Source organism: the organism of the source record quoted next, unplaced genomic scaffold (assembly GCF_019419815.1).
Source record: "Pyrus x bretschneideri cultivar Hongxiangsu unplaced genomic scaffold, Pyrus_bretschneideri_v1 Contig44, whole genome shotgun sequence".
In the NCBI taxonomy this organism is placed as follows: Eukaryota; Viridiplantae; Streptophyta; class Magnoliopsida; order Rosales; family Rosaceae; genus Pyrus; species Pyrus x bretschneideri.
This window is the reverse complement of record NW_025999768.1, coordinates 4,190,668-4,213,704: the sequence shown is the minus strand read 5'-3', so window position 1 is coordinate 4,213,704 and position 23,037 is coordinate 4,190,668. Positions and strand designations below refer to the sequence as shown.

Genomic DNA, 23,037 nt, shown 5'->3' with positions numbered 1-23,037 from the left:
TTTCTGAAATGCCATCACTCGGCGGGTGGGGCCGAGTGGTGCTTCCTAGCGTATGACCCACCGACAGCGATCAGCTTTATCATTCATATGACGTATAAAAAAGAACAGACAGATCAGGCTTTCAGGCCAGTGCAGAGCACAAACATGGAAAGAAAACGTCGAATTCCAATTGAACCGTCCCAATTTCCAATCTTTTAATTTTTCCTGGTACAATCACTCCAACCCAATCCAATCCAGAAAGTGGTTTTCTTTGACTGCTGGATTGATTCTGAGTTCCAGCGTGGCAGATGGGGCGGCGAAGGAAACCAAGAAGATCATCATTGAAACCGACCCTGGTATCGGTAAGTTGTTTTCGCTATTCAATCCTGGATCTTGTTTACTTTTACTATTTACTACGTACCATCATCATTTGATTTGTAAAAGCTGTCCACAAATTCAAGCTCATATGCATGTCTCTTCCTTGCTCAGTAATTAATTACTTAAAGGACCCATGCCTGCCAACTTTAGGGCGAGCTGTCATCAATTTGTGTTATTTTCTGTGTTTTTTTATTTTTAGCAAAAGGAATTAAGTAGATCAAAAACTCTGATAAATATGCGACTTTTCTTTATATAATCAAATCATACGGGGGAGGGGGACTCAGAAAATCAATGAGTATTCTGAATTTGTGTGTTTATGGCGTCTGTGCATGCAGATGATGCCATGGCCATCTTTGTGGCATTACAATCCCCGGAAGTGCAAGTGATTGGACTTACTGCTATTTATGGAAATGTTTATACCACTCTCGCCACAAGAAATGCCTTGCATTTGGTAATCTTACAACATCTGCTTTTTCTTTCTATCTCTCATTGCATTAGGCATTTCATTGACTGTCTTGGTTGCTTACTTTGTATTTGGGGTTTAGTTGGAGGTTGCAGGGAGAACCGATATTCCAGTGGCGGAAGGATCTCACGTCACAATAACGGCATGTTTTCAACCTAAAAATCAATTTAGTCTATTTGTATGTTTCATCAGTTTCATGACCACTTCTTCTTGTCTTCCCTCTATTATTTTCTGCCTTGAGTTGTTTTTCCTTTCTATAATGTCTTGATATTGTGTTTGTTTACTACACCTGTGTCATAAAGTTGAAACCAGTCTCAGTTTAGTTGTCATCGTCGTCATATTCATGGTGCTACACTACTAACATGTGGATGGTTTTCATGGATGGTATTTGACATCACTTATGCACAATGTGAAAAATAATGAAGGCATAACCTATCATCACTGTTTGTAGATTAATTCAGAAATTTCGAATCTATTTCTTTGAGTATCTGTTACCTTTATTTCCAAAATAACTTAGCAACAAAACCTTAATTAGCAAACCTAGGAGGCTGACTCCTAGCATACATGATAGCAGAGTTTCGTAGGAACCTCTTGTTGCCGACTATATCTTTTGCTCATGTAGTTTTGATGACTATGTTCTTGCATATATTGACGGGCTAATGCATGATTAAGATTCATAACTCATCAACCATTTCTTCTTTTTCCATGAAAAGAAAGGTACAAAACTTCGTATTGCTGATTTTGTTCCTGGTGCGGATGGACTTTGGCAACCAAAATTTCCCCCCACCAAAAGGAAAGCCAATTGAGCAGTCGGCAGCAGCTTTTCTGGTTGAACAAACAAGCCTTCACCCTGGAAAGGTCACTGTGGTAGCATTGGGCCAACTTACAAATATTGCACTGGTCAGATTCTTGATACGTTGCACGGTTTTTCAATTTTAAAATTATTCTTAATCGTTTGTAATAGAGTATCCCTTAATGCAGGCTACTCAACTAGACCCTGAATTTGCAAAGAACATAGGGCAGATTATTCTTCTTGGTGGTGCTTTTGCAGTCAATGGGAATGTCAATCCAGCAGCAGAGGCCAATGTAAATTTCTTGAACTATATGTATTTAAGATTCAAATGTTCAAAGACTTCAACTTTAGTTTATGCAACTTGCTTTACATTCGGAAAACTAGAAATTTGGGGATCCAGATGCTGCAGATATGGTATTTACATGTGGAGCAGATATTTTGGCTATGGGGATTAATGTGACCCATCAAGTTGTCTTGACAGCTACTACATTTGGAAATTTGTATTCGTCGTTATTAATGATGATGTTTTACATAACAACTGACATATGTATCAAAGCAATGCCTTCTAACAAGTATACCTCAGATTTGTGGTTTCTAGCGTAACCTTTGACAACACTTTTTCACAGAGCCCTTAAACCTCATCAGGAGTTCAATTAGCCTGTATGCATTAATTCCACAGAACTCACTTCCTTTTATAGTTCTTTTGGAAATCGTAAAATACAACTTTTGGAATTCCATGCCGGAAATTTTTTGTTTGTGCCAAATTAATCATTTCTATGGATAAAGTTGGTGTATTTATGAAAGCAGTATGATGGAAATAGCCACTTGATAATTGAAATGCCTGTAGGAAAAATTCATGCATGATTGTGTTGTTACGTAGATCATTGTAATCCAGTTTATTTTACTTTCATTATGATATATGAAAGACATTGATCGAGAAAAGCTGGCAATGTCAAATGGAAAGTTTGCTCAACACTTGTGCAAACTTATAGATGTGTACTTCTCCTACCATCACAATGCGTATAGCACAAAAGGTTAGTTCACTAAAGTGTCGATGAAACCCTAACGGATTGGAATTTCCCTAATCAAGGACATACTGATGGTTGATTTAATCATGGTGTAGGAGTTTACCTTCATGACCCTGCAGTAGTTGTTGCAGCTGTTGATCCTTCACTTTTCACTTACACGGAGGGTGTTGTTAGAGTCCAGACAAATGGCATCACAAGAGGACTCACGATTCTGTACAACAAACAGAAAAGGTAGAGCCCTTCTATTCATTCCCGATAAAATGTAAAACGGAAAAGTCATTGTGTCTGATTCCTAGTAGAGTTGAATTTCCAAATTCTCATAACAGATAATGGGGGTTTATAGAAGAAATCAACACTTTTATTTTAAGAGTAGACAAAAGAAGAACCATACCTTAGAGCCCGGGGCCACCAATTTCCTCAAACTCAATTTTAAGACCTTTTGCATTGTCCTGTGATGATGAATCGATGATAAATTTTCCGGCTATATGATACTCTTTGATTGGATACATGATAGAATGTTGTTTCGGTATATGCTTGGATGCTTTATCTTTATACAGATGCACAGGTAAATGGATATAGTTTTTTTCCCGCTCGTCACACGACCCAAAAATTTGTTATCTACCATGATGAAATATCAGGCTTAGAACTTAATTTATCAATTCCAAGATTCCATGTAGTTTAGCTGACTATTGTCTCTATTAACTCAACTGGATTGGATTGTATATCGATCATTTAGGATGGTCTAACCAGAAGATGCGTACTTAATAGGAACTTTTTGAATTCAAACATGCATGTATAAGATACATTGTTATATTCTATTAATCTCGACATGGACGTATACCATGGTTTTATATGCAATCTTCTACTGTTGACATCTTTCTACTTAACTATAATGGATATATATATATATATATATATATATGTGTGTGTGTGTGTGTATATATATATATATATATAGGTTTGGCGAGGTGACAGAGTGGTGTGATAAACCCACCGTGAAGGTAGCAGTGACGGTTGATGCCCCCACAGTTGTGAAATTGGTTATGGAACGGCTCATCGAATCATGAGTGCTCATCAAATGCGATGCATGCAGCAGGTGTGGATTTCAGCCTCGAGGACCTGGCTTCAATTTCATTCATTTCAGGAAGGGAAAAGCAGCTCCAGCTCCAGGTGGTTCACGTTCGTCGCTACTGTTAGGTTGTGTTGCGCTTGCTTGGTGTGCAAGGCATCCTGTTTGGATACATTGCACAATCTTGTACAATTTATCACGTGCTTCTTACGACTATTGAGAATAAAATTGTTTCTAGTCTGCTGTTTCTTTGGTGGCAAGAGTGAGTCATGAGTGTATGGGTTATGAGAATGAATATGTGATAAACATGGCCAAAAACTGTATCGAGTTTGCAGCCATGCCATGATGGTGTGGTAACAATTAAATAAATACAGATGGTAATTCTTCCTTAGAAATCTATTCCTTATAAGTAAACATGCTCAAACCATATTGAGTTTATTAGTGTGTGAACTATAAAACAAAAGGCAATGGCATAGGATATGTTGGAATTGCAAATAGATTGACATTTCTCAAGCTCATGATTTAAATGGAGAATTCCGTGCAATTTCTTGACGAGCCTAGAACTTTCATTTATAAATTAACATAAATATTCGTGCTTTTATCTTGAAAGTTTCTAATTTGTATTTTTAACTAATAATATTATTTAGAAACATAAATCACTTGGTAATATATGCACTCTAGTGGTTAATAGAGGAGAATCCCATACAGGTATTAAAGTGTGTCAACAAGTATCAGTTTGGTGGATTTTTTGCTATTTTTGATTGTTTCACGAAACTACCCTTCTCCTTGTTTCTTTTCACGAAAATAGCCTGTAAAAAACACAAGTCGCTTGCTCTCGCCTCTCGAGGCGCAGGTGCAGCCGTGCAGTTTTGACTCCCGGTAAAGAAGATGTAATCAAAGGTGGGTCGAATCTCCCTTTCTCCTCATCGCCTTCGCCGTCCATGACCTGCCCGATACATATCAGTGGCTCATGGTTGTTTCTTCCTTCCATTAATAGTTTACCATTAGAGTCTGAGACACAAAGAGAGCTGGCGAGCGTGTGTGGTAGCGGTGTCGGATGAGTGATATTGGACGAGTGTCTACTTTTTGGTGATACCACTGTAACTTGCAACGAGACGACTCCGTAAGCTCCGCCATTCCAACGCTCCTACGGTCGGCCATCCTCCTACTAGTCTACTACTACTTTCCCTTTGGCTATTTTTGTTCCCATTTTGTGCATCTGCTCTCAATTTTCCATGGCCATTTCTTCTTCTGCCCAATGTAATGCCTAAAATTGTTTATTCAGCCTGTCATGTCAAATCACGATTTCTTCCCATCACACCATCACATGATTACTCGCTCTCTCGCTTCTTTTTCTTTGATTTGTCCTTTACCTTACAATTCCCCGATCAAAATAACGAAATTATTGTTAATTAATCTTTTTTATTCGTTCTTGTTTCGCTTATCTTTGCATGCAGGGAATTTCTTATGGAGCAGGTCTTGAAGCTCATATGGTAAAGCTTCTCATTTTCCTCCAAGTCCTTTTTTGTTACATACACTTACACCCTTCTTCTTCTTCTTCCATCTTAATTAAACAAGGAAAGAAAAGAAAAAATTGTACCTTCAATCTTGTCTCTTGGCATATATAGGTTAATATTCTCAAAGAAATGGCGGCACACTACTCCATCCATTGCTTCCTCTTAGATGCATCCTCATCCTCCATAGACGAAGCTATACACGGGGTTATGCTAGCTTGGCCTAATACTCGAGCCCGTGTTTTGTACCTAGTTCCCAACAACAAGCAAGACAAGTTTTCTAAACTAAGCAAATGCGTTGGCTGATCACCCTTCTAAGTGAGTATCACACTTTCATGCTTTCCCCAACATTTTTTTTTGACCGTCAATCGTGTCCTGTTGTTGGCTGAAATGCAAATTATTTTGGTTTCAGATGTTGAAGGCAGCACCACATCCACGTGTGAGAGTTCAAGCATGGTGTACATCAACAAACTACACGAGTTTCCCTTGACTATTTGCTAAATGAATAGAAAGGTTTTTCAGAGTAACGCTGCTGTCCATATCCTACTATTCCTACTGCCTTTGACTATTTGTTTTTATGTATTCGGCTTTTCCTCTCCAGCTAGCTTAATGGCCTATGCATTGGAAAAAAAGGGACATGTTTTCTTCCATATTGCTTGTAAGCATGGAATTTGAGATGAATTTCCACTTTGTGGCATTTATACTCATGCCTAGTTTTGTGACATGACATCAGTAAATGCATAAGTATGTAGTTTATACGCTTCAGCCTTCCGTAAATATATCCCTCCCTCTAATGTTAGTTTTAGACCTTCTTCATCATATTCATAGTCTTTATTTCTTGTACTTTGTATTCAAATAATCATTTTGATACCATGCACCAAAGCGTGTCCCGGTATTGGATTGTGCAAAAGAGCACTATATAACATAGTAGTATCCATATGGTTTGTTTTTAATATCTTTTTTTCTTACACAGATATTTGTAACATCACCTGGACCTCTGTGTGATTGACCCACTTAGGTCTATTTATCCTGTAGTAAGATCGATTGAAAATTCAACAGATTCTACTTGGGTTGGAGGATCTCAAGGCCGCAGGTTTCTGCACAATTAGGGGCCTAATTTTCTAAGGTGTGTGCATGTGTGTTTTTTGCTTTCTCACAATGGTTTCGCAAACTAAAGGGAAACTGTTTGATTATTTAAGTTGCAGATACTTTCTCGGTAAACATTGTAGCAATTTTTGGCAGAAATAGTCATGGATATATCCTGTCAGCGTAGTCTACTAAGTCACTGGCTATCTTAAGGAAATGGTTGAGCATTTTGTGCATACAACAAGAAGAATGGTTTTATTTTATAATTATTATTATTTATATGTGCGCAGGTTGATGATTTTAACCAGTCTGATTTGGTTAAAAGGCTCTCCGAAGCTACATAGCTCTTAGTAAAAACCTCAAGTTGCTTGTGGTGTGGCTGATGCTCACAGCATGGTAATGCTTTATTTATTAGTAAAAGAAAGGGATTATAGTCACATAGCTGCAAATAGTATTTTCTCGTTTCCGCGTCATATTGGATTGCATTTAGCACCATCTCTGAAAGGTCTTTATATCTATTTGCTAAATGAATTGAATTGATTGCTGAGCCAGTAATATTGAAATGAGATATGGGAAGCATACATGTTTATCAAGTTGCTATTCTTCTTCATCCAAATTCACCATCCCTGTCGTATTGTTTAAATTAAAAATTCAACCCTTACATTACAGGCAATAGTTTTTAGAGTCGAAGATTTCAAGGGTTTGACTGTTCCTCTTCCAGCAATTATACAGGCGATAAAGATTTAATTTTCATTCGATGAAGTTGGTATAGCCTCTTAACCTGATATGTTTGATATATGAGTTAATTTACTCCAACCTAATGCAATGTTTTTTAATTCAAAATAGGTGCTAAAGTAAAGATATGGTTGGTCACACGTGTGCATGCTTGCTAGCTTACAGGGTTTTTCTTTGAAAACATTTGGAATTGCAGGAATATGTGGATCATTCATCAACGCTCTACAAATTTTACGTCTTGGGCGAGAAAGTTTATCATGCGTTTAAGAGCTCTACTCCAAATGCAGGTGGCTTGGAGAAATTATCTGGGAGTAGTGAGCTCAAACCGTTAGTCTTTGACAGGTAGCACGTTTGCTTCCCCTTCTACTCCTCTACCTCTCCTGTTGGTTGTAGTTTGTTGATGCATGTAATGGATGACCCATGACGTGGTGATCATCCTTCGCAGCTTAAAATCCTTATTCACTGCCAAAGGGAACCTGAATTTTGGAGATGGTAATAGCTCAAAGGCCACTAATAACTGCACTGATCTTGAGTTGGTAACTAGTGCAGCTAATTGGCTTATGAGAAAGCTTGGACTGACCTTCTTCGGCTTCGATGTTGTTGTGAGTAAAGCTGAAATACTATGTTGATGTGTGGCTGGGATATATTGTGTCCCACTTTTGACGATTTTTCCGTGTCATGTGGGTACAGATTGAGGAAGGCACCGGCGACCATGTCATTGTTGATGTAAATTACCTCCCATCATTCAAAGAAGTTCCCAACGAAGTTGCTATCCCTGCGTTTAGGGATGCGATTAAGAAGAAATTTGAATTAAAAAGGAGGAAATAAGCAGCAGCTAGTGTATTGACTCTGCCTCGCCCTGCAATAAGTTTGTTAATGAAGATGAAGTTTGATCATGACAAGAGATTGACAGAAGCAAGAGTTGAAGGTGGAGATAACTTGTGTATTTTTCTCCCTTCTTCTTTCTTTGATCGTTTTAAGATCATCTTCAAAGATGTTCGTGAGAGTATATCGTTATTTTCAGTATGAACAGTAGGGGTAAGATTTTCAATGTCGCTTAACAAACGTATTAAATGATGGGATTATATGATCAATTTTGGCAATTGAAAATAGGTTAGTAATGTAAGAAGTTGGATAGAATCCAACCGTTGAAGGACTTCAAATCTATCTATTGGTTGGTTTAATAACAATCGGGTGCAATAGCAGTTCAATTCAGTGTAACAACAATGAGGTTAAGGAGTGTTTTTCTAATGTAGTGTCTCGAACCAATACTCATGTTATATGAAAAAAAATAAACTTACATATAGCATTATTAGGATGGTACGTTATTATGTTGGTGTACCGTGGAGAGAGAGAGTGTGTGTGTGATGGGTATAGTAAGGGCATTTCCAAATGAGATGTTAAAATGTCTAAATCAGCAATAACAGTAATAAAAGACAGCATTAATGTTTTCCAACCGAGAAAACAAATCTAATATGGCATGACATTGAATGACATCTCTCCTCCTTGTTGTCAAATTTGACAGCACCTTCAAAAAAATTTTAATTAATTATTAAATGCTTTTTATTAATTGTTTATTGGTTTAAAGCATTATCCTTTTGTTTCTTTTCATTTCCAATGCAAAGAAAATACATATAAAATTTTATTTTATGTTTAAAATTTAGCATATCAGTTAGCGAATAAAATTTTAGAAGATATCAAAATGTCATGTAAGTCTTCAAATTTAAATTTAAAATTTAAAATTTAATATCTCATTTAGAAATGGTCCAAGAGGCATCGGCCGTGTAGAGAGAGAGAGAGAGAGAGAGAGAGAGAGAGAGAGAGAGAGAAGAGTATGGTAAGGGGCCAGCCAAGTCACGCCGACAGAAAGAAAGGCCCAAGTCCCAGTCTCCAGTCCGCGTCCAAGTACAACGATGAGGACACAACATTGAGGAGGAGGGGAGTAGGGTTTTTCCCTTCCTTTTTCGGTTCTTCTTCTCTCTTTATACTTGAACAATCATAATTAAAGTCCGTTAATATCTTATTTTAATTTTTCATAAAAAAAAAAATAATTAATACCTTATATTAATTTTTTATTATAAAATAAAAAATAAAATAGAGAATGTGAGAAGATGAAATGGAAAGGGATGAAAACAGAAGACAGAATCTTGAAGAGGAGGAGTGTTGTTCCTGTTCACTTCAGATGGTACAACTCGCGCAGTAGTAAGGGCAGGAAGTAGAAGAAGAAGAAGATGACGATGAGAAGTAAAAGAGGAGGGCCCCACACTCCACCAAAAGTCCACATGGACCAATCCGACTCCGAGACGAAGAATGATAGTTAAAGGTATAAATTGGCGAGGATCGGAAGCAGCCTGAAACCCGAGAAGTCCTCTCCACTGTCGTCTCCGCCCCTCACAGGGCTGCTTTCTCTCTATCTCACTCTCTCAGTCTTCTCACCAAAGACCTCAACCAAAGTAAACAAGATTGCGACAACTAATCAAAATCGAATGGCAGAGGGTGAATCCCCGTCGTCCGATTCTCTATCAGATCCATCCCTATCCCGAAACGTTTCCTTCAGTCGCCTCAACGCCCAGGCGGCGGAGTTCGTCCCCAATCGCAGCGCCACTGCGCACGCATCCGTACCGGCAGTGCCTCCTGCGGCTGTAGGTCAAGTCCACGTCTATCCTCCGCCGCCGCCGCCTTCGGCCCCCTTCCATGTCCCGATCCAGGCCATCCCACCTCCTCCCCCTCCTCCTCCTCCTCCTCCTCCTCCTCCTCACGTGGTTCCGGTCCCAGTTCATCCGCATCATCACTTGCCGGTCCATTACCATCATCACCACCAGTATCATTACTCTGGATTTGGAGACCAGGAAGTGGCCGTGCAGCAGAAACAGAAGCATCAGCATCATCAGCAGCAGCAGTTGGGCGAGCAAGGTCAGGCGGATCGTGTTTCCTCCTCCTCCAAGACTCACAGGCTTTCCGATGAAGCTACCTCCAAGATTTTGAATCAGGTTACTTGATAATTCATAGTCTGTCTGTCTGTCCCCAGCGCTTATTCAATCAAGTTATTGTTAGCTTCTTTTGTATTGGCCGAGATCCTAATGTTTGAATATCCAACACTAACAGTCGAGTATAAAGTACAACACAAACACGCACGTGCGTGTATTATTAGGATTACCTAAACCCTTGATAGGATATAGGAGCCTTAGGAGGATATCGTTAGCAATTCCAAACTCCGGTGATTTTTGTAAGTCGCCAAGTTGAGATTCAAAAAGTGTAATCTCAATTTCTTTTTAAATTTCACTTTGCCTGCCTCATATTGGTTTGGTTTGGCTTGGTTGGCCTAACATTAACATATTGGCATATTGCAGGTGGAGTATTATTTCAGCGATTTAAACTTGGCTACTACTGATCATCTTATGAGGTTCATAAACAAAGATCCTGAAGGATATGGTGACCTCTTCTTCTTTTCCTTTTCTCAATATTTTCTTATGCTTTCGAATGTGTTCTAGAGTTCGACTCAATATCCATTGATTGAAATTTTATCATTATTAACTGTTTAATATTCACCCGGATATAGTGCCAATCTCTGTTGTTGCATCTTTCAAGAAGATTAAGGCCCTCATAAATGGTAATTCTCAGCTTGCAACTGTATTGCGCAACTCTTCAAAGCTGGTGAGTTCGAACTTTTATATATATATGCTCTTGCTTTGTCCTTCTCTCTAAAAAGTAAAAACATATTCCGCCTCACTCATGTATCAGTTTTTTCATCTGTCCTTTTGTTTTGATCTTTAATGATGTCATCTTTTGCAGGTAGTTCATGAAGATGGAAAGAAAGTTAGACGTCTGCATCCCCTCACTCAGTTAGATATGGAAGAATTGCAAGTAGGTTTTGCTTGTATTCAGTCCTATATACATTTTAGGATAAATGTTTTGGTTTGGGACGTTGATTTATGCCAAGATTTTTGTGATTCGGTCTTTTAAACAATGGTATTTTAAGCATATCAAGCAAAAGATTTATTTTTTATTTTTACAATACTCTGGTAAAGGCTCATTGTAAATCTGTGTTTCCTCTTATCATCTGATTTGCATTCTGATCTTCTGTAGTCTCGCATAGTTGTCGCTGAAAATTTGCCTGAGGATCATTGCCACCAAAACCTCATGAAGGTTTTCTCCGCTGCTGGGAGGTATCAAGACCACATTTCGTTCTAGATTTTTATTTATTTTTATATTTTAACTGAAGTGCTTTAAGTCCATGTAAGATTTGTTTTATTGATCCTAGAAGTCTATATAACGTTGAATTCTTCTTCGACAGTGTGAAGACAATCCGGACCTGCCAGCCACAAGGCTCCAATAGTGGTGCTTCCTCGGCATCCCGATCTGCAAAAGCAGATGGCATGCTTTTCAGTAACAAGGTATACATACAAACAAATGCACACTTGATATGGTTTTGCTGGTATTTGTAGTTCCCTGCACTGAGTAAATAGTATATGCAGTGAATCGTTCATAGTAGTAATTATTGTTCCTTTATAGTTAAAGGTGGACAGAAGTATCTCATATCTGGACTCACTTATTTTGTAGTTACATGCATTTGTGGAATATGAATCCCCTGAGATAGCGGAGAATGCTGTAAGTGTTTACAGTGGTTCGACATTAATATGGTTTATGCTGTGCCCATTACGTAAAATAAATATGCAAGTCTTATTTTGGTTAAAACATTAAATGTGCATTCCTATTGTACAGGTTGCAGAGCTTAATGATGAGGCAAACTGGAGGAGTGGCCTTAGAGTCCGTTTAATGCTTGGGCGAGCGGTATATGCCCAAAACTATGGCTCTTTCATCTTTGTTATTCAGTTCGGTTCCTAAAAATGTAGTTTTGGTTAAAATAACAGGAACTGTGGGCTTCTTGGTAAAAAATTTCCATTTTCTACAACGAAGTTCAGTTTGCATTTTATTTTTTGGCTTCAAGTGTCAGATAATTTATGAACTTATGTTTCTAATTTTAGGATTGAAAAGTATACTTCTCAAATGTATGGGTGAACTAATGTTGCACAATAAATGTAGACATTAATTAATAGCATTTTATTCAGTTAATCATACGTGTGTTTGCTTGCGGAGTGTGTGTGATTGGTCCTATGCTATCTGACTGGATGATCTTTTAGTGTATTAACCTAGTTGATTTGGTGACGTGGATCAGTCTATGATGTGGTTCTGTTTGTTCCATTCTCATTTCTCAGTCAAAACCTGCCCAAGTGCGTGGGAAAAAGGGGCTGGATGGGGAAGTGCAGTTAGAGGAAGAAGATGCTTCTACCCCTGAACAACAGGCAAATGAGAAACAATCAGTAGATTCTTCCCAACAGTCTGATATCCATCCACATGAACACGAAGAGAGAACAAACTCATTGAAATATGTATGTCTTCTGTCGTGAGAATTGCATTCCGTTGATAAGCATTTACAGGTGCTAATTGGACACACTTTTTCACAAAATGGTAGCACAAGTATGGTACTGGAATGTTGGTTGGTTAGTTTTACGTTAGGGATGATAGTTATCCCCTTTTACTGATGTCAACCAACAAGTTCCTTGGGGACGGAAAAAAATAAAGAGTTAATACGCATCATACACATTCTTCACTAAGCTTTTTGATTTTATTTATTGTTTTTAATGATATCAACCCAAGTATCATAATCATTTCATCTAGCATGAATTCAGCTTATTTTGGAAGCCCCAGCTATTACATATTCAATTTGTTTGTATCAATTTAATATTTTGCATAAATTTTCTGTGCTAGGGAGAGGAGCATGGCAATGACAAGGAGGTTGGGCAGAGAAAAGGGCGTAATAAAGGCCGTGGCAAGGGGCGTGGGCGAGGTCAATACCATCATAATAATAATCGTGGAAATCATGCGGGGCATCCTCCTAACAGTTCAGTTGGGAGTATGGAGCATGCAGGTGTAACGAAGAAGCCTCCTGGGCCGCGTATGCCAGACGGCACAAGGGGATTTGCAATGGGTCGGGGGAAGCCAGTTACTGTTAATATCGCCTAAGGATTAAGGACTGGGGGAACTTGTAAGAGTTTTTTCTTTGGTATCTCTGTGGCTGAAAAGAACATGTTGTGGGGTGGGAAGGGAAACTATGCCTCTTATGGTGTGGGTGGTGTTTGATGGCAAAGGTTTTTATAAGGGCTGTCAATCCATATTGTACCGAGTTAAGGGTAATTAGGGAACCTTTCATTATATGTCGATAACATTTTCCGTTTGTGTTCGTGTCCTGGGTTAAAGTTGAGGGAGGACGAGGATTCGGTTACAAGTTACAAATATGATTGCGTCGCGTATTATATTTTGGTGTTTTAAAAGAAAACCCTCTTTTCTTTTGGGTAAATATCAAATGATATTCTTTTTCACTTGTAAGTAAGAGGTCTGAAATTCAATTCTCGTCATAGACGAATTTGAACCATATTAATGCTAGTACATTATGAGGTTAAGATAATAATTTTTGTTAAAAACAAAAGAAAAAATAGTAGGAAAGAAATAATCAGTTTTTTATATTTGATTGTACAGATTATCGGTGTTTACTATATCGTCGTTATATCATTATTGCGTGTTGTTATATGATCATTAAGTCATCAATATATTATTAATATATCATTGTTACTAAAAACTGATCATTTAATTGATCATTCATGGTAAATTTTGTGTCTTTTGAGATTTTAGAGAGTTTGGAGCAGAGTAAATAATTAAGAAAAATGAAGTGGACAGCACTGACGGAAGTGAATTTTATTTATTTATTTATTTTTTTGTCAGCCACTGACGAAAGTGAATGAGCATCTACATTTCCGCCTAAATGAACCACACAAACACACTAGATACACAGAGACGCAGCGGCGGCGGACTGGAGGATACAGTCTCGCGAGTCTCGTCCATCGTCACGCACGCGCCCACTCTCTCTTTCTCTGTCTTTTAGATTCAGGGGAGCCTGGAGTCATAGGAGCGAATCAGTAATGGCAGAGTCAATCACACCCATCCTTCCTAACAATCCTAACCCTAATTACCAGGCCCCCGCAACTGGAACTGTTCCTCCTTCTCCTCCACCGTCATTGCCACTAGCTGGATCACCGCCGCCGCCGCCTCCGCCAGCCGCAGCTTCGAGGACTCCCGTCGTATTCAGCTTCCCCAAGAGGCCTTCGGTTCGACTCACTTCCGAGTTCGACAGCGACTCCTCCGTGTTCTTCCACAAGGTCTCTTGCAAGCTGCTCGACAGCCTCGCCAAGCTGAAGCTCTCCTTCAGCAACAACCACAAGGGCGAACTCTCTCCGCCGCAGTTAACATTTGTCTCCAAGAACCTCTCCGTTCACCACAACTTCGAAGATCAATCTACACTCATCAACGGCTCCGTCGATGTTGGCCCGAGATTGCTTCTCCGTGCTAGCCATCATCTCCAGGTTACCTCCTTAATCCCTTTTTTTTTCTAATGTAATGTTGTTATGTAATTGTTGAGACCATCCCACATTCAATCTTAGGGGTGTAAACCTTACTAAAAACATTAAAATCTAACACCAATTTTAACTAGGCTTTAGCATCTTCGTGTCCCTGTTTATATTTCTCAAAGCTTATTGGCATGAACAAGTTGACTCATTCTTCTCTCATGTCTAAATGTCATGATGTTCTTAGGCACAAGAAGGAGAGGCTACCGTGGTTGCGAAGCTTGCTGACCCTGGCTATGCACTTGAGCTCTTTTCTCCTGTTCCTTATGTTGGTTTGGTAAGTACAATCACATGATATCTGCAGTATAATGATGTTAGGACACCCTTGTTTTGAATTGTCATCTACCGTTCCATTTAAGTATAACTCCAACAAGGCACAAACAAGACCATTATCTTGGAATTCTACTGCTGCGACGAGCCATTAGTGTTTCAAACTTGTTTCTGTTGTCACACATTGATCTGTTTAAACTTTTAAGACAGACTTCAGCATTCATGAATTGGATTGTTGAATTACAACACCCTATGGCATATTTCCAGAATCATCATTTGGATTTCGGAGTTGGTGTTTTTCTTCTTTGATGTATACTTCACAACATACTCTGTGTTGTACTCTCATTTTATTGAATGCTTTGTTTCTTTTCCAAAAAAAATTGTCCTTTTATGACATCGTGCTGCATTAAATTTACCAAACAGAAAATAATTTATTCGTTTCATGTTACTTCTCCACTCCAGAATTGTTACTGGCACTCCGAAAAATCTAATTGTGTACTCTAAACTTTCTATATTTAGAGCAAAAAATTTATTACCTTAATCACTATTCTGATGCAGCAGCCGAAAGCTACCCTAAAGTTCCCCCTGGGTGAAGTTTCTGTCGAGGAGAAAGAAGAAGAGGAGAAGCAGAGAATGTTATCAATTAATGGAATAGTAAAAGGCCAAATTTTGAACGGGTTGTGCACTGCTCATTATGCAGATGAAGATTTGAAGTTGCGGTATTTATACAAGGTGGGTCCCTATCAGTTACTTTTTTGGGTGTTTTTCAATTGCACAGGATGGATAGCTGGGTCCATATCAGTGCCGGAGCCAGAAAACCAGATCAGGAGGGGCCTTTAATCCCTAGAAAGATTAGCCTTTGAAATATAATTAATGGGAGAAAAATGAAAGGTTTTGTTTTTTGTATTGGCATGAAAATTTTTAATCAAACAAGAATGGTGGAGCTTTAAATTTTGTAGGAAAAACCTAGTATTGAAATGAATATATCATAAAAACAAAACTTGTTTACAAGCTTTGATAAAAAAAATTACATTAGAGTCGTACAAAAATTTAAAATCACAACTTAAAATTAGATTTTGCTCTAGACTGTATAGGCCTTTTTTTTATATCAACTAGCCAAAAAAGAGAATATGGTTTTTTTTTTTTTTTTTTTAATTTTATTTTATATATATATTAAAAAATAAGACTTAGTTTTAATATGGTAAAAAATAAGGCAAATTATAAGAACCCTTTTTTTCTTTCAGTTTAAAAAAAATCTATAAAAAATGCTGGACCGCTAGGAAGGCTCGAACCCGGGCTATTTGGAATTGCAAAATCCCAGTAGCCAATGAGCCACATGCTCATTTTTGTAAAATCTTGCAGAGAGTACTTACATAAATGAATTTTCAGGGTAGGCCTGGGCCATCACTGGCCTCTTTGTGGCTCCGCCACTGGTCCCCATCAAGGATAAACAGAAAAAGGAGGGTTGGCTGGGTTGTGTGAATGGTGCAGCCCAGATGATTTTTTGCAAAAATATTCAGTCTCCTAATAGCTGGACGAATGCTTTTCCATCATATTGGTGTTTCGTCTCTGTGATCTTTTCTGATAGCTTTGGACTTATTACAGGACGAGGAGTTGTCTTTGATCCCAACCCTTTGTCTGCCTTCGAATGCATTGTCATTTGCTTTCAAGCGTCGGTTTGGTCCTTCTGACAAGTTGAGGTTAGAAATCTTTCTTTTTCCTTCCATCTATTCTTAATTTTTTTATTGCTTTGTTTCTTTTATTGTTTTGTTTGTTGGATTCAGATGTAAACATAGAAATATTTACATGAAACAAATAAGGTGCTTTGTATCTGGTGCTTTACAAAATCCACTCATGTTGAGTTGGCCAATTACCATATCATGTTTCATGGTGTGACTGTTATCTGCTTAGTATGATCAATTTATGCATAGAATTTGTGAAATTGTAAAGTGAATCTTGTCTTCAATATTTTTCTTTGGAAGTCTCCAATAGTTAATTGGTGTAGCAAAAATTATTCTTGAAATGTGTCCTTCAAGAATTTGAGCATAATGAAGGGAGAAATGGATAATTATAGTTTGCATTGAATATTACTTTTCAAAATAATTGGACCATGCGAGTATTTTGTTTAAGGTTGTTTTTCAAGCAGTCATGTATCTGCACATTTTGTCTCCAGTCATCTATTTGTTGACTGTTTGAAGAGTTTTATACTTATTTTGATGATTTCATCTCCAGCTACTGGTACAATTTTGATTCCAACTACTGGAGCGCGGTATACAAGCACACATATGGCAAGGATTTGAAACTTAAAGCTGGTTACGATTCAGAGGTGCGCCTTGGCTGGGCATCTCTTTGGGTAAGTGCTTATATGAATCGAGTTTTCTAGAAGTCGTATGAAAAGGGAGAATCTCATGAATAATCAAGGAAACCAAGTAGATTATTTCAGGACAACAAGAAAGGCCTTTTTTAGTTTTCTTCCATTGTTGCACTGGAAAAGGGAGTTTGGCAGGAAACCCTTAGGATATACACGGAAACTATTAATAACACATATTAAGTTAAATGGTAAGAAAACTTTATGTCAACGAAGATTTCTTTCAAGTGTTGATCGCATGGTAAAATTGTTTCGAAACTTAGGTTTACGAAGTAAGTGCCTCACGTGTTGAGTGCACGTAAGCTGTCAAACTGTTTGCTATGAAGAAATGATGGGAAACATGATTATGGTTGTTTCAGGTTGGAGATGAAGGTGGGAAAGCAAAGACAGCCCCGATGAAGATGAAAGTTCAATTCATGCTTCAAGTGCCGCAAGATGACATTCAATCATCGGCTTTGATGTTCCGGGTTAAAAAGAGATGGGACATATAATAGTCATTTCTGGTTATGGGATGATATGGTGTAGTGCCCTGTTATGAACATTCAACTGCAACTCTGGTGGTTCGATATCATATGAATATGATAGTGTAGTTTCGATACACAGAATGTGCTAATCGAATGACATGCTTATTGCTGTAATTGCATTAGTTGATTTGTATTTACCGGTTGAAATAATACTTTGATAGTCAGCAGATGACGGGCAGCCCAAACTGAAAGCTGAGATGATCTTGGAAAAGTGTTTATTTATTAAGCAATTGGGTTTAGTTCACACAAACCAGTTGGTTCTTGATGAGGTTGTTGCTGGATCAGATGCTAAAGAAGGAAGTGGCCAGGATTTTCATGTGGTCCTTCATGTTTGTCTGCTCTGTCGTTCCAGCTCAAGATATTACCTTTGCGAGAGATCCATATGAAATTCACAGCACGTACATGAAACCGGAGATTCATATTATGTTTAATGAAATTCTTGTGAGACATGAAGCTGCATTGATCGCAATTGGAGCGGATTGTTATATTACTGTCCCGATGGGTTTCTCGGAAACAATTGACAGTAAACTACATGCCTTTTTACAAGCTCATCTTCTACGCAATGAGAATGTCACTTGTTATACGAACAGGATCGGTCTACTCAACAAGGAGGGAGCAGTTAATCACGTACTGTCATGCTATTAAGTTAGACACATGGCAGCTGTAGTGTCATCGACATGGTAGATAGGTCTCTCTCTGGTTCAGTTGGGTTGTGCCGTGCGTAGGTCAAAATATGCAAAGAAGGAAAAAAGGGTAAGAATTAAGATAATAATAAAAGTTGAAAAGCCAAAAAGCGAATGAAAAGAGAAAAAGGGAAACGAAAGCTTTATTGACAAAATTCTGTTCCATTTCACAATTTCCAATTTTCTGTATTTTGTATATATATATATATAAAATCAAATAAAACAGATATCAAATGTGGGTGCTCGCTCTTATTCGATTTGTCCTTTTTGTTTTTGGCTTTCCAAATTCCAATTGGAGGAGGATATTAAAAGAGAGGAGGAATGTGAGAAGCGCAGAAAGATAAAGAAGCAGCAGAAGCAAGCAGCAGCTGGCAGCTGCCCACCCCCACCCCCACCCCAAAGCAAAAGCGCAAAAGCTGAAAGAAAGCGCCTTTGAGGAGGAATGGCAACACCCTTGCCCTTGAGGCTCTTCCAGCCTCTCACCTCCATTACTCCCTATCCTTCTTCTTCACACTTCCCCTGCAAGTCCTTCAAATCCTTTCACTCTGCAAGCCCTAATTTCAATCTTTCTTCTCTCTCATCTCACAACCACTCATGTACTCGACAAAGGACAACCACTCGCTCCGAACGGAAGGTATCTCTCTCTCTCTCTCTCTGCATATTTATATGTTCGTTTTCAAATCATCAGCTTTTTTGTTAATTCTGAGATATTGGGTCTTGTTTGTTTGTGATGAAAAGATAGAGTATTTTTTGGGCTTACAAATCCTCATCCTCATTTTCTGGAATGAGCTTTCTATAATGAGATGCTTCTGTTCCTTCATATAGATATAGTAATCCAAATTTTCCTTCAAAGTTGGGTCCTGTTTGTATTAGTGCTTCGCTGGTCTCTTTGTTATCTCAAAGAGGCTGCATCTCTATATTTCGAGCTCCATTTGCCTTAAACCGGTTTCAATCCTGTAAAAGCATGTGACTTGGACTTGTATGATTACCACTCTTCGTGGGCAGTTGGTTTTCACTAATGATTTACTACCAGGGGTCTGTTTTTCTTTACTCGTATAGTGGCTTTGCGGACACTTGAGAAGAGATCAAGATATAGATAGTCGATCCAATGAAGACGCCACTGGTGCGAGTATGTTTGGTTCCGATGAGGAAGTAGGCACCCAAATCCCAACCCAGGCTCAATCTGTTGTCGAAGGATCAGGGGCAGTTATGGTTTCAGAGTTTAGACCAGTGGCCGATGTCGATTATCTACAGGTGCGTGATTATTCTTCAGTTTGGCTTCTTTCCATTTTGTTGACTCAATGCATATAAATGTAAATCGTTTCCACGAGGATTGACTTACAAAAACCTAATTCCAATCACCCAGTTTTTTTTAAAACCATATGTTTACAGGACTCTTAAGTAGCCTATCTCTTGCAGGCCGTGCATGCTTTGTCTTTAAGTGTTTCTTTATTGCAACTTGAAAGCACTCTTCCTATATTATGCAAAATTATCTGCAGGAGTTATTAGCCATTCAGCAACAAGGACCCAGAGCAATTGGTTTCTTTGGGACCCGGAATATGGGATTCATGCATCAAGAACTTATTGAGATTCTCAGCTATGCAATGGTTATCACTGTAAGAACTGTAACTGAATGAAATTATATATCTGGCATTTATGAGTACGTATGAAGCTATCAGTCATTCGACAATACTGGACCTTTTCAGTTTATGTTGAATCTGAAGGGATCAGTGACCTTGACTTGTGTGTTCCTTAACCTTGTGTTTGCAGAAAAATCACATATATACATCAGGGGCATCCGGCACTAATGCAGCTGTCATCAGGGGTGCTTTAAGAGCAGAGAAACCAGAGCTGCTTACCGTAATCTTGCCCCAGAGTTTGAAGAAGCAACCACCTGAGAGCCAGGAATTATTGTCAAAAGTAAGAATTTCTTAAAAGGGCATTCCTTCAATTTTACGCTTCATCTATTTTGCTTTTTACTAGATTTTCTCATGGTATTCACATAATCGCAGATGTCAATTGCTTATTGTCTCATAGTTGACTCTGAGTTTAGATTTTTGCTCCTCTTTTTCCTTTTTGGATTTTCTTGATGCTATTTGTGTACGGTGGTTTCTCTAACCACAATGGAAGGTGCTTTTGTAGCTCTATGCACTACGACCTTGCCCTCTGCGTTGTTCTTCCATCGAAGACGAAAAACTCATATAACACCTTTGTCTGTTTTTCATCTTTCCTTTACTCAAGGAAGATTTTCATTCATCTGCCTACGCGCTCAAAATTTTCATCCCTTTAAATTTGTTTGGGTATGGTTTCATTGCAGTCATTTCCTTGTTAGGGAACATTTAGGAAAGCATCTAGTATATAGCTTATCACCGTTTAATGAAGTGATATGTATGATTGAAAATCTCTCCAGTAAATTGCCCTTTCTATTGTATTTAGTTTGACAGCTAGGTATTACCTTATTAGGATGAAATTGGGTGTGCTATTTCTCCATATTCTTATGTTAGGAACTTAGGACTACTGTTCCTGCAATTTATTACTATTGGCATTACAAGAGTAGATCTGCAGTACAATGCCTCAGAAAATGAAATTGAGTTGGCGGCTATTAATTAGTTAGAAAGTGATTGGGTACATATAACCTTGAACAGAATTTAATGGATTCCCAGTGCTCAGAGTCTTTCTTGTTGTTATTTCAGTAATATGTTTAGTAATGATACCTTGTTTCCCACCACCCGACAAAGGAAATGCAATGTTGTTATTGTAATTGATAATTTCTTGGGGTTTTCAGGTCAAGAATGTGATAGAAAAGCCTCAAAATGATCATCTACCACTGATAGAAGCGAGCAGGTTGATAGTAGTTCCACTTTTTACGTTCAGCATAGCCTTCATGATGTTATACGATTGGCAGATATCATTTCTGTTGGAGTGAATTTGTTTTCATGACTTGATGTTGAACCTGTAGGTTGTGCAACATGAACATCATTTCACATGTACAGCAAGTTATATGCTTTGCGTTTCACGACAGTAGATTGCTCATGGAAACTTGTCAAGAGGCCAAAAATCTCCGCAAAATTGTGACTCTCTTCTACCTGGATTGAACACCCCCTTCCCCTGTTCATGCTGTCCATACATTTTGAGTGAGAGAGAGGGAGTGAGAGCGCCTTATATTTTTGTTTGTATAAAATTAGATGGAAGCGACCGAACCACATGCCTTTGTAGAATGAAATAGTGAGGGAGTTAATTATTTTGTTCATTCCGTGATTGGAAGAGGTGTATTCTGTTTAGCATATATATTTTTTTTAGATAAATTACACAAAATTACCTCAACTATGAGTCTGAACTACAATTGCATAACTCATGTTTTAAACATTGCAATGTCATACCTCAATTTATAAATTCGTTAGAATATTAGAACTTTGTTAATTAATCCGTTAAATGATATGTGGCAAATGTAGGATTCATATTTTTCTGACGTGGAGGACCATGTGAATAAAAAATTACAACTATAAAATAAATAAATTAAAAACTAATTAAAGAGGAGTGGGCCCACCCCAACACCTCACCCTTTTTCACGCTGCAACAGCAGCCCAGGTGCAGCCCTTCGGCAACCACGGCGACGGCGCCGCTTTATTCAGCCACCAACAACTCCAAACTAATATTCTTAGAATCCTCTCTTCATATCAAGTCCAAATTTTTATCTTATTTCATCAAATTCGAAGTTGACAGGTTTGAATTTCAGATTTAGGTCGCGAAAGTTCTTGGGTTTTCCGGTGGATTTGCTGGGGTTAAAGGTGGTCAATATCTCTGTTTTTATGGGGCTTGTGGGATTTGATGACTATCCAAGTGAGAAAATAGGGTTGGTATTGTTATGAACCCAAATTATTCTGAGGTTTTATGCTTTATTACTGTTAGGAATTGTTAATATGCCAGCTGGCATTTAAAAGTGTAGAAGCTAGATAAAAGGAGCCCAGCTCCCTCAAATGTAGGAGATCAGAATTTACCCAAAAGAAATATAAACAAAAACAAATCAAGAGCTCTGCCCTCTCTCTTCCTGCCCTCTCCCTCTTTATCCTCTGTGTTACAGGTTGATTAAGGGAACTGAGAAAGATAAGAACCCAGTTAAGATTTTGCAGAAATCTGAATCGGGTCTGTGTTGAGAGGGATTAGATCAGGTCTGGGTTGGGATGGTGGGGCTATGGGTGGGGCAGTGGCGGTGAAGGATTTGGGAAGGGATGGTGCTGGGGTTTTGGGGAAGAACAGAGCATGCGGCTGCTGTTGCAGCTTGAAAGGGAGGAAGGGGGAGAATACGGGAGGGGGAGAATGGTTTATTTTTTGGTTTTATTTTTTTATCTACATGGTATTTCATGTTAGAAAAATATGTGTTTTATATTTGTCACGTCATCATTTAACGGTTAATTTAATGAATTAATTAATAGAGATCTGATATTGCAACGAATTTATAAATTCAAGTATGACATTGCAATGTTTAAAACATGAGGTATAAAATTTTAGTTTGATTCATAGTTAAGGTAGTTTTGTAAAATTTTTTTTTTTTTCTAACTTAAAAAATTAAATAAAGAAAATTTATGCGTCGCAATAAATAGTTACTGATTTTATTTATATGTCTCAATAAATAATTATTGTTTTCAAATGATCTATAAAATTCTCCTTGTGCATACAAAATATCTTG

General features: G+C 38.2%; 4 protein-coding genes and 1 pseudogene across 5 annotated transcripts; all 5 read left to right on the top strand.

Annotated features, from left to right (window-relative positions):
- The first annotated feature begins 8 nt into the window (after nt 1–8).
- Nucleotides 9–4,101, top strand: LOC103956081 (probable uridine nucleosidase 2). Its single transcript, XM_048566974.1, is given in 11 exon segments — nt 9–50; nt 104–341; nt 693–808; nt 903–962; nt 1,534–1,584; nt 1,586–1,720; nt 1,802–1,906; nt 1,998–2,092; nt 2,538–2,647; nt 2,737–2,872; nt 3,600–4,101. Coding segments are annotated over 11 exon segments (1,197 nt in total). The 3' UTR covers nt 3,709–4,101.
- Nucleotides 4,102–4,382: 281 nt separating this feature from the next.
- LOC103956080 lies at nt 4,383–8,139 on the top strand (annotated as a pseudogene).
- A 1,339-nt stretch (nt 8,140–9,478) lies between these two features.
- LOC103956046 (la-related protein 6B) lies at nt 9,479–13,432 on the top strand. Its single transcript, XM_009367983.3, has 10 exons — nt 9,479–10,035; nt 10,396–10,477; nt 10,605–10,699; nt 10,838–10,909; nt 11,132–11,211; nt 11,340–11,439; nt 11,606–11,653; nt 11,768–11,836; nt 12,262–12,435; nt 12,815–13,432. Exons 1-10 carry the CDS (start codon nt 9,532–9,534, stop codon nt 13,067–13,069), a joined length of 1,479 nt encoding a protein of 492 aa, XP_009366258.2. The 5' UTR covers nt 9,479–9,531; the 3' UTR covers nt 13,070–13,432.
- A 493-nt stretch (nt 13,433–13,925) lies between these two features.
- Nucleotides 13,926–17,834, top strand: LOC103956045 (outer envelope pore protein 37, chloroplastic). Its single transcript, XM_009367982.2, has 6 exons — nt 13,926–14,463; nt 14,693–14,782; nt 15,337–15,507; nt 16,381–16,475; nt 17,008–17,128; nt 17,503–17,834. Exons 1-6 carry the CDS (start codon nt 14,023–14,025, stop codon nt 17,632–17,634), a joined length of 1,050 nt encoding a protein of 349 aa, XP_009366257.1. The 5' UTR covers nt 13,926–14,022; the 3' UTR covers nt 17,635–17,834.
- A 156-nt stretch (nt 17,835–17,990) lies between these two features.
- Nucleotides 17,991–21,674, top strand: LOC103956044. 2 transcript variants are annotated; one of them, XM_009367979.3, is made up of 6 exons: nt 17,991–18,984; nt 19,410–19,604; nt 19,850–19,966; nt 20,121–20,270; nt 21,136–21,194; nt 21,310–21,674. In XM_009367979.3, exons 1-6 carry the CDS (start codon nt 18,793–18,795, stop codon nt 21,443–21,445), a joined length of 849 nt encoding a protein of 282 aa, XP_009366254.1. In that variant the 5' UTR covers nt 17,991–18,792; the 3' UTR covers nt 21,446–21,674. The 2 variants fall into 2 exon arrangements, with proteins under 2 accessions (XP_009366254.1, XP_009366255.1); XM_009367980.2 differs by having other exon boundaries at nt 18,846–18,984; nt 19,384–19,604.
- The last annotated feature ends 1,363 nt before the right edge of the window (nt 21,675–23,037 follow it).

Coding starts and splice junctions, on each gene's coding strand:
- LOC103956044 (XM_009367979.3), top strand. CDS start 18,793: ATGGCAACACCCTTGCCCTTGAGGCTCTTCCAGCCTCTCACCTCCATT. Junction 18,985..19,409: donor CCACTCGCTCCGAACGGAAG/GTATCTCTCTCT, acceptor TTACTCGTATAG/TGGCTTTGCGGACACTTGAG. Junction 19,967..20,120: donor GCTATGCAATGGTTATCACT/GTAAGAACTGTA, acceptor TTGTGTTTGCAG/AAAAATCACATATATACATC.
- LOC103956046 (XM_009367983.3), top strand. CDS start 9,532: ATGGCAGAGGGTGAATCCCCGTCGTCCGATTCTCTATCAGATCCATCC. Junction 10,036..10,395: donor CCTCCAAGATTTTGAATCAG/GTTACTTGATAA, acceptor GGCATATTGCAG/GTGGAGTATTATTTCAGCGA. Junction 12,436..12,814: donor GAACAAACTCATTGAAATAT/GTATGTCTTCTG, acceptor TTTCTGTGCTAG/GGAGAGGAGCATGGCAATGA.
- LOC103956045 (XM_009367982.2), top strand. CDS start 14,023: ATGGCAGAGTCAATCACACCCATCCTTCCTAACAATCCTAACCCTAAT. Junction 14,783..15,336: donor CTGTTCCTTATGTTGGTTTG/GTAAGTACAATC, acceptor CTGATGCAGCAG/CCGAAAGCTACCCTAAAGTT. Junction 16,476..17,007: donor GGTCCTTCTGACAAGTTGAG/GTTAGAAATCTT, acceptor TTTCATCTCCAG/CTACTGGTACAATTTTGATT.